General features: G+C 37.8%; 2 protein-coding genes across 5 annotated transcripts in view; one reads left to right on the top strand and one right to left on the bottom strand.

The window, feature by feature from the left end:
• The window catches only part of LOC124595601 (2',3'-cyclic-nucleotide 3'-phosphodiesterase-like), a 160,529-nt gene that overhangs the window by 38,260 nt on the left and 108,273 nt on the right, over positions 1-13,996 (bottom strand). The window contains exon 8 of one of the 3 annotated variants that reach the window (XR_006978227.1): positions 2,295-2,520. The exons of 1 other annotated variant lie outside the window; for it this stretch is intronic. Coding sequence is in view for 1 of the 2 variants with exons in the window: in XM_047134406.1 (XP_046990362.1) it covers positions 2,504-2,520 (17 nt within the window). In the remaining variant the exon portion in view is untranslated. Of the gene's footprint in view, positions 1-2,294; positions 2,521-13,996 lie in introns of those variants that run through there. One more of the 3 variants, XM_047134406.1, reaches the window with a different exon arrangement.
• Positions 1-13,996, top strand: part of LOC124595600 (mRNA (2'-O-methyladenosine-N(6)-)-methyltransferase-like) — a 147,137-nt gene that overhangs the window by 126,048 nt on the left and 7,093 nt on the right. For both annotated transcript variants that reach the window (XM_047134403.1, XM_047134402.1), the window contains one exon: positions 8,562-8,833. In XM_047134403.1, coding sequence (XP_046990359.1) covers positions 8,562-8,833 — 272 coding nt within the window. The remainder of the gene's footprint in view (positions 1-8,561; positions 8,834-13,996) is intronic.

The following is a 13,996-nucleotide window of genomic DNA, read 5'->3' as shown; positions in this document are numbered from 1 at the left end:
AAATTTATCTTCGAAGTGTTGATGAAGGTTTACGAGATGTACTACACTAATTCTATTAATTTTACCAACATCCAGCTCATTTTCCTTCATGAAATCATTCATAAAAGAAAACAATTCACAGTTACTCTATCTGGTTTCCCAAAATTCAAGTTTTCTCTTAAATGCAAATACTTTCTCACTACGAAAGATAATACTATTTGGCCTTGGAGTGATGCATTAAGATCATTCAGTTTCTCAAAAACGTCAACTCATTAGCATAATATTAGAACGCATTTTTCATCCAGAAACAGAGCCATGAGTTTAAGCCAATGCCTTCCTCCCTGAGCATCATGCGTATGTAATACCAACAGAAAAGGAGTTCACAAGAAAGGAAAGATCTTCACATGTAGTCCTCCCTTCCAGAGATTTAAAAAATCCACAGCCCTCGAACATTTCATTTTCAAAACAGTAATTCACAAAAACACAAAGCTGGAAAAGATTTCCAATGTTAGTACTGTCTTTAAGTTACAGGACTAATTTGGAGCTATGATGAAGATGTGGTAGCAACTGATTTCTGATCATATGAGAGTGGTCTTGACTCTCACCAAACCTTTCTCTATCCATGATTTCATGTTTCGACTGCTGCTGGGGGAGAATTAATTTCTCGCCAATAAAGTGTGGTGATTTGGATTTTGCACTTCAGTAGGATACCTCTGGGGATGCTCTTAAGGAACTGATATCCGCTTCTTGAGGAATCTGACACTTCCTTTTAGTTGTGGCCCATGGCACTTCGAAAATTCAATGGATTTAGATATGTGGTCTGAAAGTATTGTCTGCTGGTGACTAGTGTTATAGGCGTCAAGCTATCAGTGGCTACAATATCCAAAGAGCGTATTGACGTCATTCCTCATTATTCAAAAGAATGCTTGTAAGGTCAGACAATCAACTTGGTGCTTATGGACTTTTGTTTTGCATTTAGAACTAACTTTGCTGATCAGGACAAAGGAAGATGCGAAAGAAGAACGCATTTTGTTGAAATTTGAATCTTTTCTCCTTATAAGGACTGTATATTTTTTAAGGAGAAGAAATGACCAAAAGATAACAAAATAAAAATGACCAAGCCTTGGCGTACTTTGTACATTAAGTGGACACACTTGCTGTTTATTTTATACTGCTGCTCACATGAATGTATGACAACACAAATTATCATTGTGTTAGCTAAAGCAATAATGAAGCCAAAGGCACAGGCTTACGATTGTAAAACAACAATGGAATGGGCTCTCTTGTTACCACTGCGAATCAGCCACTTATCCAGTACTTAGGTCACTTCTTTTAAATATGATTAACTATTGCCACTGAACATGAACTAGAATTCAGTTTCTAGCTCACTATCCTTCAGCTGATTCCGTAAATCTGGCAGAAATCACATGGACAGTCACATTGGCTGTAATTAACAATCAATTTCTTGAAGGGCCGTGTGATTAAACATTACTCATTAGTTTTCTCAGGATTCCTGCTGACAAGCTCTACTGCTCGGTTCTTGTGAAATAATCCAGCATATTAAGGCCGGAGAAAAGCTAGTGCCCTCACTTTGAGGGCATCTACATTAGATGATAGAATATGACCAATGGTCATCTTCTTGTCACCTGTGCAATGGAATACGCACCAACCAGTTGGTTTTCTATGCAGACTTCTCCCTTTGTTACATAGTAACACAAAACTATCTCTGGTTTACCTGTAACTTGGCAATGGTTCCAAAATTGAGTATAGTTGAAACAGGTTAACCCCCCCCCCCCCCCACCCCCCCCCAGTACATATGCTTTAACATCATGTCATTCTGAAAACCAAACAGAGAGGAATGGACGGCCCTATCTTACTCTGGCAAAAATTCTTATCATAGTCTCTCTCTTTTCTCAATGACCAATTCATGTTAACCGCTTTTTCAATGAGGCGGCGGCTAAGGAATAACTGGTGTACTGGTTATCCATTGTAATGTTTGTTCTGGAGCCTTCAGTGTGAGTAATAAGCCATCCTACATGACACTGAGAAATTGAAACATTGTATGATCCTGTTGGTTGTTTCCCACAGTACACTTCAATATTATTGTGAAGAATGTATGAGCAAGCATCTGCTTATTTAAAAAAAAAAAAAAAAAAAAAAAAAAACCATACTTCGCTGGTTACGTCAAAACGGGTAACACATTTCCATGGTGAGTATTGTCCATAAAGCCTGTTGTTTCACTTGTGGCCCCTCAAGCAACATATTTAGGTCCAGGAAATTTTTTTGCAACAATCTTTCTTTTTGGTTCTGTGGTAACATTACCACACCTTTTATTCCATTTACATGTTTCCCTCTCAATAAAAATATCACCAGTGGAGAGAGTGACTGTTCAGACACCATATTGTTCTTATTCAGAATCTGAATTGCAGTTAGTTTGTGTGATAAGTTACTATTCTATCTCGGAGTCTTCATCTGGTACAGTGTTGAAACCTGGCCTTGAGTAGCCACTCAAGCTCTTTGTCAATCAGCTTTGATCTTGCCCTGCACAGAATACAAGAACTTGCTTGTTATGTGTTATATTTTGCTGCACATAAAAAATAACAAAATGATTGAACCTGCTTGTTATGGGTAATATTTTGCCGAGCATAAAAGATATCAAAATAAAAATGACCAAGCCGTGACGTACTTTGTACATTAAGTGGACACACTCGCTGTTTATTTTCTACTGCTGCTCACATGAATAACAACACAAATTATCATTGTGTTAGCTAAAGCAATAATGAAGCCAAAGGCACAGGCTTACAATTTTAAAACAACAATGGAATGGTGCAAGACAGTGCACTCTCACAGGCCCAGGTTTTCCAGTGGTTCCAGAATGGGAGACCGTTGGAAGACATGGAGTGATTTGGATGCACTTTAATGAGTGGTTTGGTCAAAACTGTGGCCAAAGTGAAAAATCTCATGGAATCTGACCATTGTTTGAATGCAAGATTAATCACCAAAAACATCAACTGTGCAAAATTATGGTTCACAAAATCTGAGCATGTGGAAGGTTTGGGCAAAATTGATAACTAAAGTGTTCAGTGATGAAAAAAAACTGAAAGTTGACTTTTCCTGTGAGATGTTGGAATAGTTGTATGGTGAACCAAACTTTTGGCAACATACCAACAGCTGACGAATTATGGGTGTTACAGTATGATCCTGAAACCAAGCACCGAATCTTGGCCAGCACCTCTCAAATCTCTAAATCCCCAAAGAAAGGGAGAATGTCAAATTCCAAGGCCTTATTTGACAAGCATGGGGAGAGATCCACAAACAACTTGTACCCAATGAGACTATTTTGAAAAAAATTAACAATACACAGTAACCAGAGCAATTAATTCTTTTTATCAGAACCAATCTCATTACTTTAAGAACAATCCCTCGATTTAGCAATTTCAATGCATTACCAGGTTTGCTAGTCTAATGTATTTCCATTATTGTTTACCTTCTTTTTTACCTCATAACACAGTGTGTGACTCACATGCATTTCCCTTCCCCCTCTCTCCTCCTTGAAGAGGGAGCAAGTTTCCAAAAGCTAGGTTTTATTTATTTTTGTCAGTTTTCTGTTAGTGTCAGCTGTACCTAGATAAGGTAAATACTAGCCAACACACCTGTCTGCCTGTATACTTTTCACATTTCTGTATGATATTTTCCTTTCATCAATAACAATGATTGTAACATCTATTTAGAGCTAAAACTACAATACCTAAGAAAGTGGTCTGTTTTATAATGGGGAAAAAAACTGAGATAAAATTTACTGATTCGCTGAAATTACTTGGTAGTTATATGCGAAGTACACAGCTTGTGGTCTAGTGGTTAGCATTGCCTCTAGATCGTGGGATCCTGGCTTCGATTCCTGGTTGGGTTGGAGTTTTTCTTCGCTCGGGGACTGGGTGTTTGCATTGCCCTCATCATTTCATCTCACTTTCATTGACCTGCAATCACTAAAGTGGGATTTAATGGAAATACTTGTACCAAGTGGCCAAACCTCAGATTGGGTCTTCCAGCCAATAATGCCTTGCAACCATTTTTTGCATGTGGAAGTTTTGTTTTGTTGAGGTTATTCTCATAAACAGACTGATGTAGACATGCTGTCCTTTTCACATTGTCAGCCTTCAACAGCAGTTAATACAGGTGATTTCTAGCAGCAGCTTTTGTTTCATAAGTTTATTTTGATGCCTGTAAAAATCAATAGATTTCTCTTGAAGCAGAAATTATTTACTTAAAAAGCTCACTGAACATGGTACACGTGTACTGATAAACTCCAACCCATCCACACCAAACAGCCAGAACAATAATGGAATGGCCTTAAAACTGCTTCATGTTGAAACAATAATTACAGGCTTACAAAATGTCTTATTAGGCAGTCCCAAACAAAAAAATGGCTTAGATGTATGCTAAATAATACACACTAATAAAACAAAGTGTGATATTTGTACGCATCCTGATGAATAACAAACCAATATTCACACATAAATTTATGGAATTTGCATCACTGGGCAGTACTGAATCTTCATGTCTCTGACAAGTTTGATTCAATGACAGAGGAGTATGGAAGTACCAGTTGGAATCTTTACAGTTGGACTTTCTTTTTATTGAAAATACCATTACATCAGGTTCCTTAAAAATATTTTGCTAGTAAATCTTGAACATTTATCCCTCATCATATAAAGGGATATCTGGTATCAGGATGATGGTTGTCTTGAACCAAGGCAAATACTGAATGCGATTCACCTTGACTAATGAGTGGAGGTTGTGGTGGCAACACTTCCCTGATCTCTCAAATCTCACCATTAGATTACACCCCCCCCCCCTAAAAAATGGGGGGGGGGGGAATTTTAATCTGATAATACATCATTTGCTCTGATTTAAAAACGTTTTACATGTTAACAACACACACACACACACACACACACACACACACACACACACACAAACAAACAAAAATTGTCTGGCAAAGTGCCAGTGTGCACAGTCTGTCTAAGAGAGGTATCAAACCCATATTTCACTCCCCTCCAAAATAAGAAACCTTCTGGGTAGCTGAAAGATAACCTTCTACTTCGTACATCTGGGGTCTATCACATACTGCATGAATATGGAAAACCCATACATCAGACAAACACAACCAGGCTGTGCCTCATAGCACAGAACATGTTTACAATGTATAATTTGAACAGGAAAATAAACTTGTTATAGCCAAGAATAGCTTAATGAAAAAGCACATGTTCAATTTTGAAATCTGCCCAGCTAATAGTTTTTGGGACAGCATTATTAAGGAAGCAATCAAGCTATGAGGAATGATAAACATTGTTAACCAAAGTAAGTGTTTTGCCTTCAATGCTGCTTGACAACCAACCTGTAAATCAAAAATACAGAAGAGGCAGCAGTGTGCAGCATTTAAAACCGCTCTGGAAGTTGAGTTGTCAACTACTTAATCAATCAGTAGGGCTCCTGTTAAACTATTATAGAGTGGCTGTTGCAAAAATTAAATGTCTGCCACTGATAAGGAATGTGTGGCACTGGTACATCACCAGAGGATGGAAAAACACACACACACACACACACACTGTAATATTTTAATTAGTAAATAATCCATATAATTTTATTTGACTAAACAAATAAAATGCCATGATCATTTTAACAGATCAATAGAAGCTCCAATTTATACAAATGGAAGAACAGTGGCTTAATACACTGTGTGATCAAAAGTATCCGCACACCCCAAAAACACAAATTTTTCGTATTAGGTGCATTGTGCTGCCATCAGCTGCCAGGTGCTCCACGTCAGTGACCTCAGTAGTCATTAGACATAGTGAGAGAGCAGAGTGGGGCACTCTGCAGAACTTCGAACGTGGTTAGGTGATTGGTGTCACTTGTGTCATATATCTGTACACGAGATTTCCACACTCCTTAATATCCCTAGGCCCGCTGTTTCTATTGTGATAGTGAAGTGGAAACGTGAAGTGACACGTACAGCACAAAAGCGTACATGCCGACCTCGTCTGTTGATTGACTGACAGTTGCAGGGGGTCGTAATGTGTAATAGGCAAACGTCTATCCAGACAATCACGCAGGAATTCCAAACTGCATCAGGATCCACTGCAAGTACTTTGACACTTAGGCGGGAGGTGAGAAAACTGGGATTTCATGGTTGAGCGGCTGCTCATATGCCACACATCACGCGGGTAAATGTCAAATGATGCCTCGCTTGGTGTACGGAGCGTCAACATTGGACGATTGAACAGTGGAAAAATGTGTGGAGTGACGAATCTTGCTACACAATGTGGCAATCTGATGGCAGGGTCTGGGTATGGCAAATGCCCGGTGAACGTCATCTGCCAGTGTGTGTAGTGCCAACAGCAAAATTCAGAGGCGGTGATGTTATGGTGTGGTCATGTTTTTCATGGAGGGGGCTTGCACCCCTTGTTGTTTTGCATGGCACTATCACAGCATGGGCCTACATTGATCTTCTAAGAACCGTCTTGCTTTCCACTTTTGAAGAGCAATTCAGGGATGGCAATTGCGTATTTCAATACGATCGAGCACCTGTTCATAATGCACAGCCTGTGGTGGAGTGGTTACACAACAATAACATCCCTGTAATGGACTGGTCTGCACAGAGTGCTGACCTTAATCATATAGAACACCTTTGGGACGTTTTGGAACGCTGACTTCATGCCAGGCCTCACTGACCGACATCAATACTTCTCCTCAGTGCAGCACTCCGTGAAGAACGGGCTGCCATTCCCCAACAAACCTTCTAGCACCTGATTGAACGTATGCCTGCGAGAGTGGAAGCTGTTATCAAGGTTAAGGGTCGGCCAACACCATACTGAATTTCAGCATTACTGATTGCAGGACACCACGAACTTGTAAGTCATTTTCATCCAAGTGTCTGGATACTTTTGATCGCATAGTGTACTTCTATGTCTTAAAATCCCCCTTTTGTTGAACAAGGAGTTGAGACACAAAATTATATGCAAGGCCTGCAAGCTGAAAAATGTAAAAGGTGTGGAAGTTGGAGCACCCTGCCAAGACACGAACCTTCTCTGAAAAAGATGTCAATGAAATAACAATTTACTGCAAACTGTTACTTCATCTGGTATGATTTGCAACAAGTTCCAGCTGTTGGTTCAGAATAGCAGGTGGCTTTATGTTTTTCAATTCCTGTTGACTTGTAAACATAGTACACACAAGCAACATAGGTGTTATATATCAAGTTCTGTAGTGCTATCCATACCTCGAAAAAACATTAGCAATTCTTGTAATAAGTAATGGTGGAGTTCCTATCCTTAGTGAATTTCAGTCAGTCATCACTTTCAAATGCATGAAGTCCAGTTCAGCAAAATTTGCACCTTCAATGGAGGAGAGACAGTCTAACGCCTTGGAACTTGGATTTAGAAAACCTTAACAAATGTAATAACACTGAACTTCTATTTACAAGAGGTTTCAAATGTAATTTAAAAGAGTATGCCAATTCATTAAAAAATGTGCCAATAACTTTGTAGATAATTGTTATTAAGAGTCACTTGCTACTTTGTATACAATCGCTAGCCAGATACTTCAATTTGATACCTAAAACTGTTTACCAAATATTCTAGGTATCGAATTTTGCAGGTTCACTTTGTAAGACCCACTGCTGTGATGAATAAGACACGCAACTGCTGAATGTTCAGTGTTAATATGATATGATATGTCTCTCTCTCACACACAATTTTGTTGAATTAAGAGTGCACAGATGGCCTGAGGAATTACTTGTGCTTTCAAAGTTGCATATTGCTTTTGTTTGGTTGATAATTATTGCCTACAGTCTGTATGTGTACAAACTGACACAACAGAGTGCAGAATATATATATGTAGTAAGAGAGTGACTAGGATGTATGTGCAAAGTAAGACAGATAGAAAGTGGACCATCACATGGCTCCTGCCAGATTTTGTAGTAAAACCCTGAAAAAGTAAAGTAAGCAAGTTTGTTAACTACATGTTCAGTAGATCACTTGAATGATTCTTTCATCAAAACGATGTGGAATGAATCAGTTTACAGGATAAATATACATGATTAGTGTATCAAGAATGGATGTAGCTTAGGTGAATTACTGAAGACATGACTGAACAGTAAATAAGCCGAAATAAATAGGTTCGATGCCAAAAGAAACGATGGGTGAAACAAAAAAGATTAATTTAATTCTTTATGCTTCTTTTGATTACGGTGCCTTCAGTTCCACAAGTACACACACATCCTGTGAACTGAACTGTCTCATTGCACATCATTTCAATAAAAGACTTGTTCAGCTGATCTACAGAACATCTAATTAATTAACAAAGGGAGGTTGTTCTTCATTTAACCTATTTCACTCTGAATCACATCATCAGTTTTTCTTTCCCTTTCCATTCCATTGCTCTCATTTGATTTACACAGTGTTTTTACCTCTTCTTTCATGTGTGCACTGTTCTGACTTATGTATGTATTTTTAAATAAAAAAATCACTTATGTATGTATTTTTAAATAAAAAAAATCAAGTTATAATTTGTCATTACAGGAACAACTTTATAGGTATAACTGCTTTGATGATAAAAAATTCGAACTTTTTTTGCCACGTGTATGGTGTTTGTTGAAACGGTACAACACGTTCATTGGTGCAACAAGCAAAGATGATGAACCAACTCAAGGATCACTTCCTATCACAGTACTTGAGTGCTTGAATAGAATGTTTGGTGTAACATTTGAATGCTTTGCATCTCCACTGAACTGCTACTTCAGGCAGTATTGTTCTGCATTTCCAGACACTGATTCATATTTTGGATCAAGAGGGTAAGAATGTTGTTGTTATCTTAATATATCTTGGCATCAATTCATGAAATGTCTCTTCAGTCATATGAGACTTTCACAGCCGGTATTTGCATTTTTTGTGATATGTGTTTTATGGGCATTAGATTGTGGTCCAAGGGATATTTCTCTTGCCTAACATTTTGTCTTCCAATGCTGGAGTCACCGTCAGGCTTTAACAACTCAGAAAGCAGTTGAACTTGTTCAAGTTCAGCAAGCCGAGCTGTTTATACATATTCAGGTAACGGTTGGTTTGTGACATCATCAGACTGCTGCCTGAGATTAGGGGAGTCGTGCCAGCATGTTTGTGGAGCTTTATTTAGTACTGAGGCCCAAAAATCATCTTATTTCAGTCCTCCTCCTTTTCTGTTAAAGTTGTTTTTGTGTCTTTGAATTTTTATGGCCCTTCTGTATATCCTGGCATAGTAATGAATCTTGATAATAGTAATAAATCTTGATAAAACCGTGGTATCAGAGAAATTAAATTTGATGGTTCCCTGGTTCCAGTGCATGTTCTCCTACCTATGATTTACTCTTGTGTTCCTTGAGGTGGCTGTCAATGCTTCTATCACAACTGAATCATTACTATGCAACGATTTATGGAGAAGCCATAGAAAATCAAAACCACAAAAGCAACTGTAACAGAAAAGAACAAAGTAAGGCAAATTGTGGATTTTAGTACTACATAAAGCTCTGTAACATGTGCCGGCACATCCCCACGACTTTAGCCAGCAGTTTGATGACATCATGAACCACCCCCCTGCCTAAATAAGTATGGGCTTGCTGAGCTTGTTTAAGACTGTAATTGCTTTCTGAGTTGTTAAAGACTCTGATGATATTCCAGCATCGGAAGATGAAACGTTAGACATAGAACTAAGCCTTGGATCATAGCCTAATGTCCATTAAAGAAATAACAACAAAAATGTCTCACTAGTTTTCATTTTTGAGCTTATATATGGGTAAACATGTAATTAAATGATTCTACATAACTGAAAATCCAGCTGCAGAGAAGAATAGTGGTACTGGTTATTAATACTATTGTCTATTTTTTTTTTATAGATAGTGTGCAAAACTATACAGGTTTTTCCAATTTGCTGAAGTTGGTGGGGCAGTTCATACATCAACTGTTCCTGGTCATCAGCTTAGTAATGAAAATGTAACACTGCGTGGATTCTGTATTATAAAGTAGTAACACATCAGGATATAATTGTGTGAGTAAAAAAAGAAGCCCTGAGAATAACAGCATTGTTGGAGAAAACCTACATCAAAAACATTACATAGTTAGCCATGAAATAATAAACATGATTATTATGCATTTTCTCTTTAGCTGATTAACTTCTTCAAAAACAAGCCACAAAAGACCACCACTGTTAAGTGAACTTGTCTTGGATTCAAAATATGTTCCACAGCCTATTCCATTTCAGCCACAAAATTCCACTTTTCCATCTGCAGTAGCAAAATAATTTACCTGGAGGACAATGTGCATGTATACTGTGTCATACATATTCATTTAGAAAAACATGTGACGTAATATCATATTATTCAATGGCTCTATCAATAGTTTGCTTCTGGTCATTGAGCATACTTGCTAAGCTTCAGTAGCACTCACTCAATAACGTTTGCTGATCCCAGCATGAAGAGCGAATCAAATAATTCTGTAGAATATTCTCGTTTAAAAGATTCCTTTTGGGAATCTTTACCCTACCAAAGCTGTTCCAAAAAGTTTTAGTATCCACCTAATAAAATACTGAGTGATTCTAGTCAATTTTAATCATCCCTCAGTAAGGAACTATTCTCACTATTTGATCACACAACTCTATTAAATATGATTTCCTTGCTTGACTCACAGAGGAAAAAGTGATTCAGTGAGGGAAAGTTGTGATTAAATACCTACGAATATTGACTTTCTTGATAAAATTCAAGGATTTTCCAAGAATTCATTTCATGAAAAAAACAATGTTGCTGTTATAGTCTCAAGGAATGCTTCATACAGTCTGATATTTCATTACAAAAGTCTAATAGGTTTATAAAGTTGTGTTCTTTGAACAGATGAAATTCTCATATTCTTTGAAACTTTATGAAATTTTTTCTCATATCTGCTATTGTCTGTAACCTTGGTTATTTCACTAATATGTAGTTCATACATTATTAATGAAGAGTGCATTCTATGAAGTAATGGTGGTGCCAACATAGCTGTGTAGATCTCTTCAAAGAGTGGCAGGATGCATACAGTAAGCCAAATTACTTATAAAAAATGGAGAAGGCCAAAGAAAAGATAGATGGAACAAAAAAAGAATTGTTTAACCCATTATACTGCTGTCGATTACAATGTCCCCAGTTATGTATGTACATACTTACAATAGTATTACTTTTACAATGGATCATGACACCATTAAAGTATAAGGTAGTAAACAGATTCTCAGTTTATTGGTTTTGTATGTTTACCCACAAGGCCATCATCTTAGGGACCATACAGCACACTAGTCCAATAGTATCCTTAAACCAAGATCGATCACTGTGGGTAATGCAAAGAACCAGCTTCTTGGGCATCCCTCAAAACTAACATTTGTATGAATGGTGACGTCAACTAAATAAGCTACCAGTAACTGAAATGAACTTTGTACCACAGACCAGGAATATGGCAATACACAAGTGGTTAGTTACAATACTGAACAACCTCTCACATTTTCAGAATTCAGTATGGTGTGAAGCTGTTAAGTGCATTCGTTTTCTTAACATCTCAATATGGAAGGGGAATTTCCCCCCACCCACTTTGCACTTGATAGCCTAACCTAAATACATGTTCCGTTTTCAGCACACAGGCAAACATTGGCATCTTGTTATTCTTTGAAGAAGACTTTCACAATCCTCACCACATACGGCTGGGCAAAGTCCTGTCAAAATATGGAATTGTAGACTGCAGTGGCCACTGGTCATATTGATGTCACTAGGCAGGAGTTGTTACCTCCTGTATCCAGTAGCATCTCAAACCACTGCATTTGTTTGCTTGCTATGTCACTCAAAAAATGCAGGCTGCTTGATTAGTCATCATAATGGTATCATTGAAGTCTAACCAGTATTCACCACAATAGACTATACTGTATTTTGTTATTCAACCTTTAATGATAGTATTCAATTTACTACTGTTGTCTGAGACCATTTGCAGTTTTTTACATTAGCCAGAAACCAATGTTGTGTGTGCCATCACTCCAACCTGCAGTAGACAAATTTGCAGTGCTCCAGTATGGGGCCAACACTGACAAATTGGTGGTTATCACCTAGAATGCTCATGTTAAGGTGATTCCCTAACGTCACTGCATACAACCATTTGTTGATTGGTTCACACCCTGTGGGAATGGACTCACATTCAGGAGGACAACGGTTCAAATCTACATCCAGCCATCCATACTTAGGTTCTCCATGATCTTTCTATCACTCAAGGAAAATGCCAGGATGGTTCATTTGAAAGTGCATAACCGATTTTCATCCCCATTCTTGAAACAGTCTGAATTTGTGCTCAGTCTGTAATGACCTTAATGTCAATGGATGTTTCCTGAAATTCCTTCCTTCCTTCCTTCCCTTCCTATTTTAATCCCCCTACATGTGTCACTTGTGTAACAGCATGAGAAACATATTGTCGCGAGATAGTTCGCCCTGTTCCAAATATCTCGCAGCTGATATTATATCCTGTGGTAAGATGCATCAGCAGTTTCTTTCACATTTCCTCATCATCTGATAGCTCCTCCCATGTCGAATGTGGCATAGCAGTGTTGTTTTCAGCCACACAAAAGAGAATGTAGCTAACTGTAAATGTGCGAGATCATCTCCTTCATCTCTTGTTGCTGATACACAGTCCTATTCATCCTCTGAGTTTGGATTCATCTTCGTGGGTGTTGTAATTTTCACAAATGTTAATGTAGACTGCATATACTTCTTGATAACATTGAAAGAACCAAGCTGATAAAACATTTTGGTAGAGCCTTAGGTAATTCCAGCACAGCTCCCTACATCTATGGAACTGATATTGCCAAAGAAGTTTCATAAATATGAAGGAAGTTAGCTCAAGTTGTGCCATCTAGGGAAGGATTTGCTGTTCAAAAATTGCTACTACTACTACTGTTTTGACAAAAAAGAAAGTTCCAGTTTTGTGCTGTAATTTTTTTTACATAAAACCATTGTTCATTTTATTAAGTGCCAATACACTGGAAATATGATATGAAAGAATCTCCTTAGTGCTGTAATGATATTCATGAGAATTACCTATTCGTAAGAAGGTGGCTACATACTCACAATTTCAAGATTTTTTTATTTTGATCCATACCCTCTTAATTAGGGGTAAGTATCAGCTGTTTTATGCATCTGCAGGTGACAAAAGTCGACTGTCCCAATACAATAACAACCATTATGGACTAATCACGTTTCAAAGTAATTTAATTTTTAATTGTAGCATCTGTTAGTATGAGGCATCTTCAAAAGTTAACATTATGGAATACCAAGTAACTTTTAGTCACTTAAAAGTAACACAGATATGGCACTATTTTTCAATATGGTCACCAAGTATATGCAAACAATGGTTGGAATGTTCTACCACTCATTCAATTCCTGAACGATAGAACTCCGCTCCGCTATACAAGAATTGCTGTGTGAATATCTGTATTGCTTCAGAATCTCATTGCCTGGATATTGTTGCATATGTCAGTATAACAGGCCTTCCTTTCCAATCAGCATCATTCGTGTTTGTGTGGCCCCTGTCAAATTAGTGTGACCATTTCAATTCTGCTGGAAGTGACACTGCATTTAGTTTGTATACTGCCAGAATTTCATGATGAATCTGTGTGCGATTTAAATGTTTTCCCCACAAGCATTGTACTGCCCCGCATAGTTCAACTTCAGAGTATGTTTCCAGTTGCCACAATGTTTCACTCATTCCCTGACAGCAGCAGAACTCTCTCTGCAGGAAACCCAGAACACACTGCTGACAATGTGCCACTCTTGTGCACAATGGTCTTTGTGTGACGAACATGTGTAACTTTTGTAAGTCCCTATATACATCTATCTACAAATATATATCAGTCATTAGCATTCCATAGAATGAACATATATTCTCTAGAAGGTTGTATTCTTTGCTAAAGAGCAATAGACATAAAT

Source organism: Schistocerca americana, chromosome 2, assembly GCF_021461395.2.
Source record: "Schistocerca americana isolate TAMUIC-IGC-003095 chromosome 2, iqSchAmer2.1, whole genome shotgun sequence".
Taxonomy (NCBI): Eukaryota; Metazoa; Arthropoda; class Insecta; order Orthoptera; family Acrididae; genus Schistocerca; species Schistocerca americana.
Note: the sequence above shows the minus strand (reverse complement) of the source record. Positions and strands in the feature narration are given on the sequence as shown.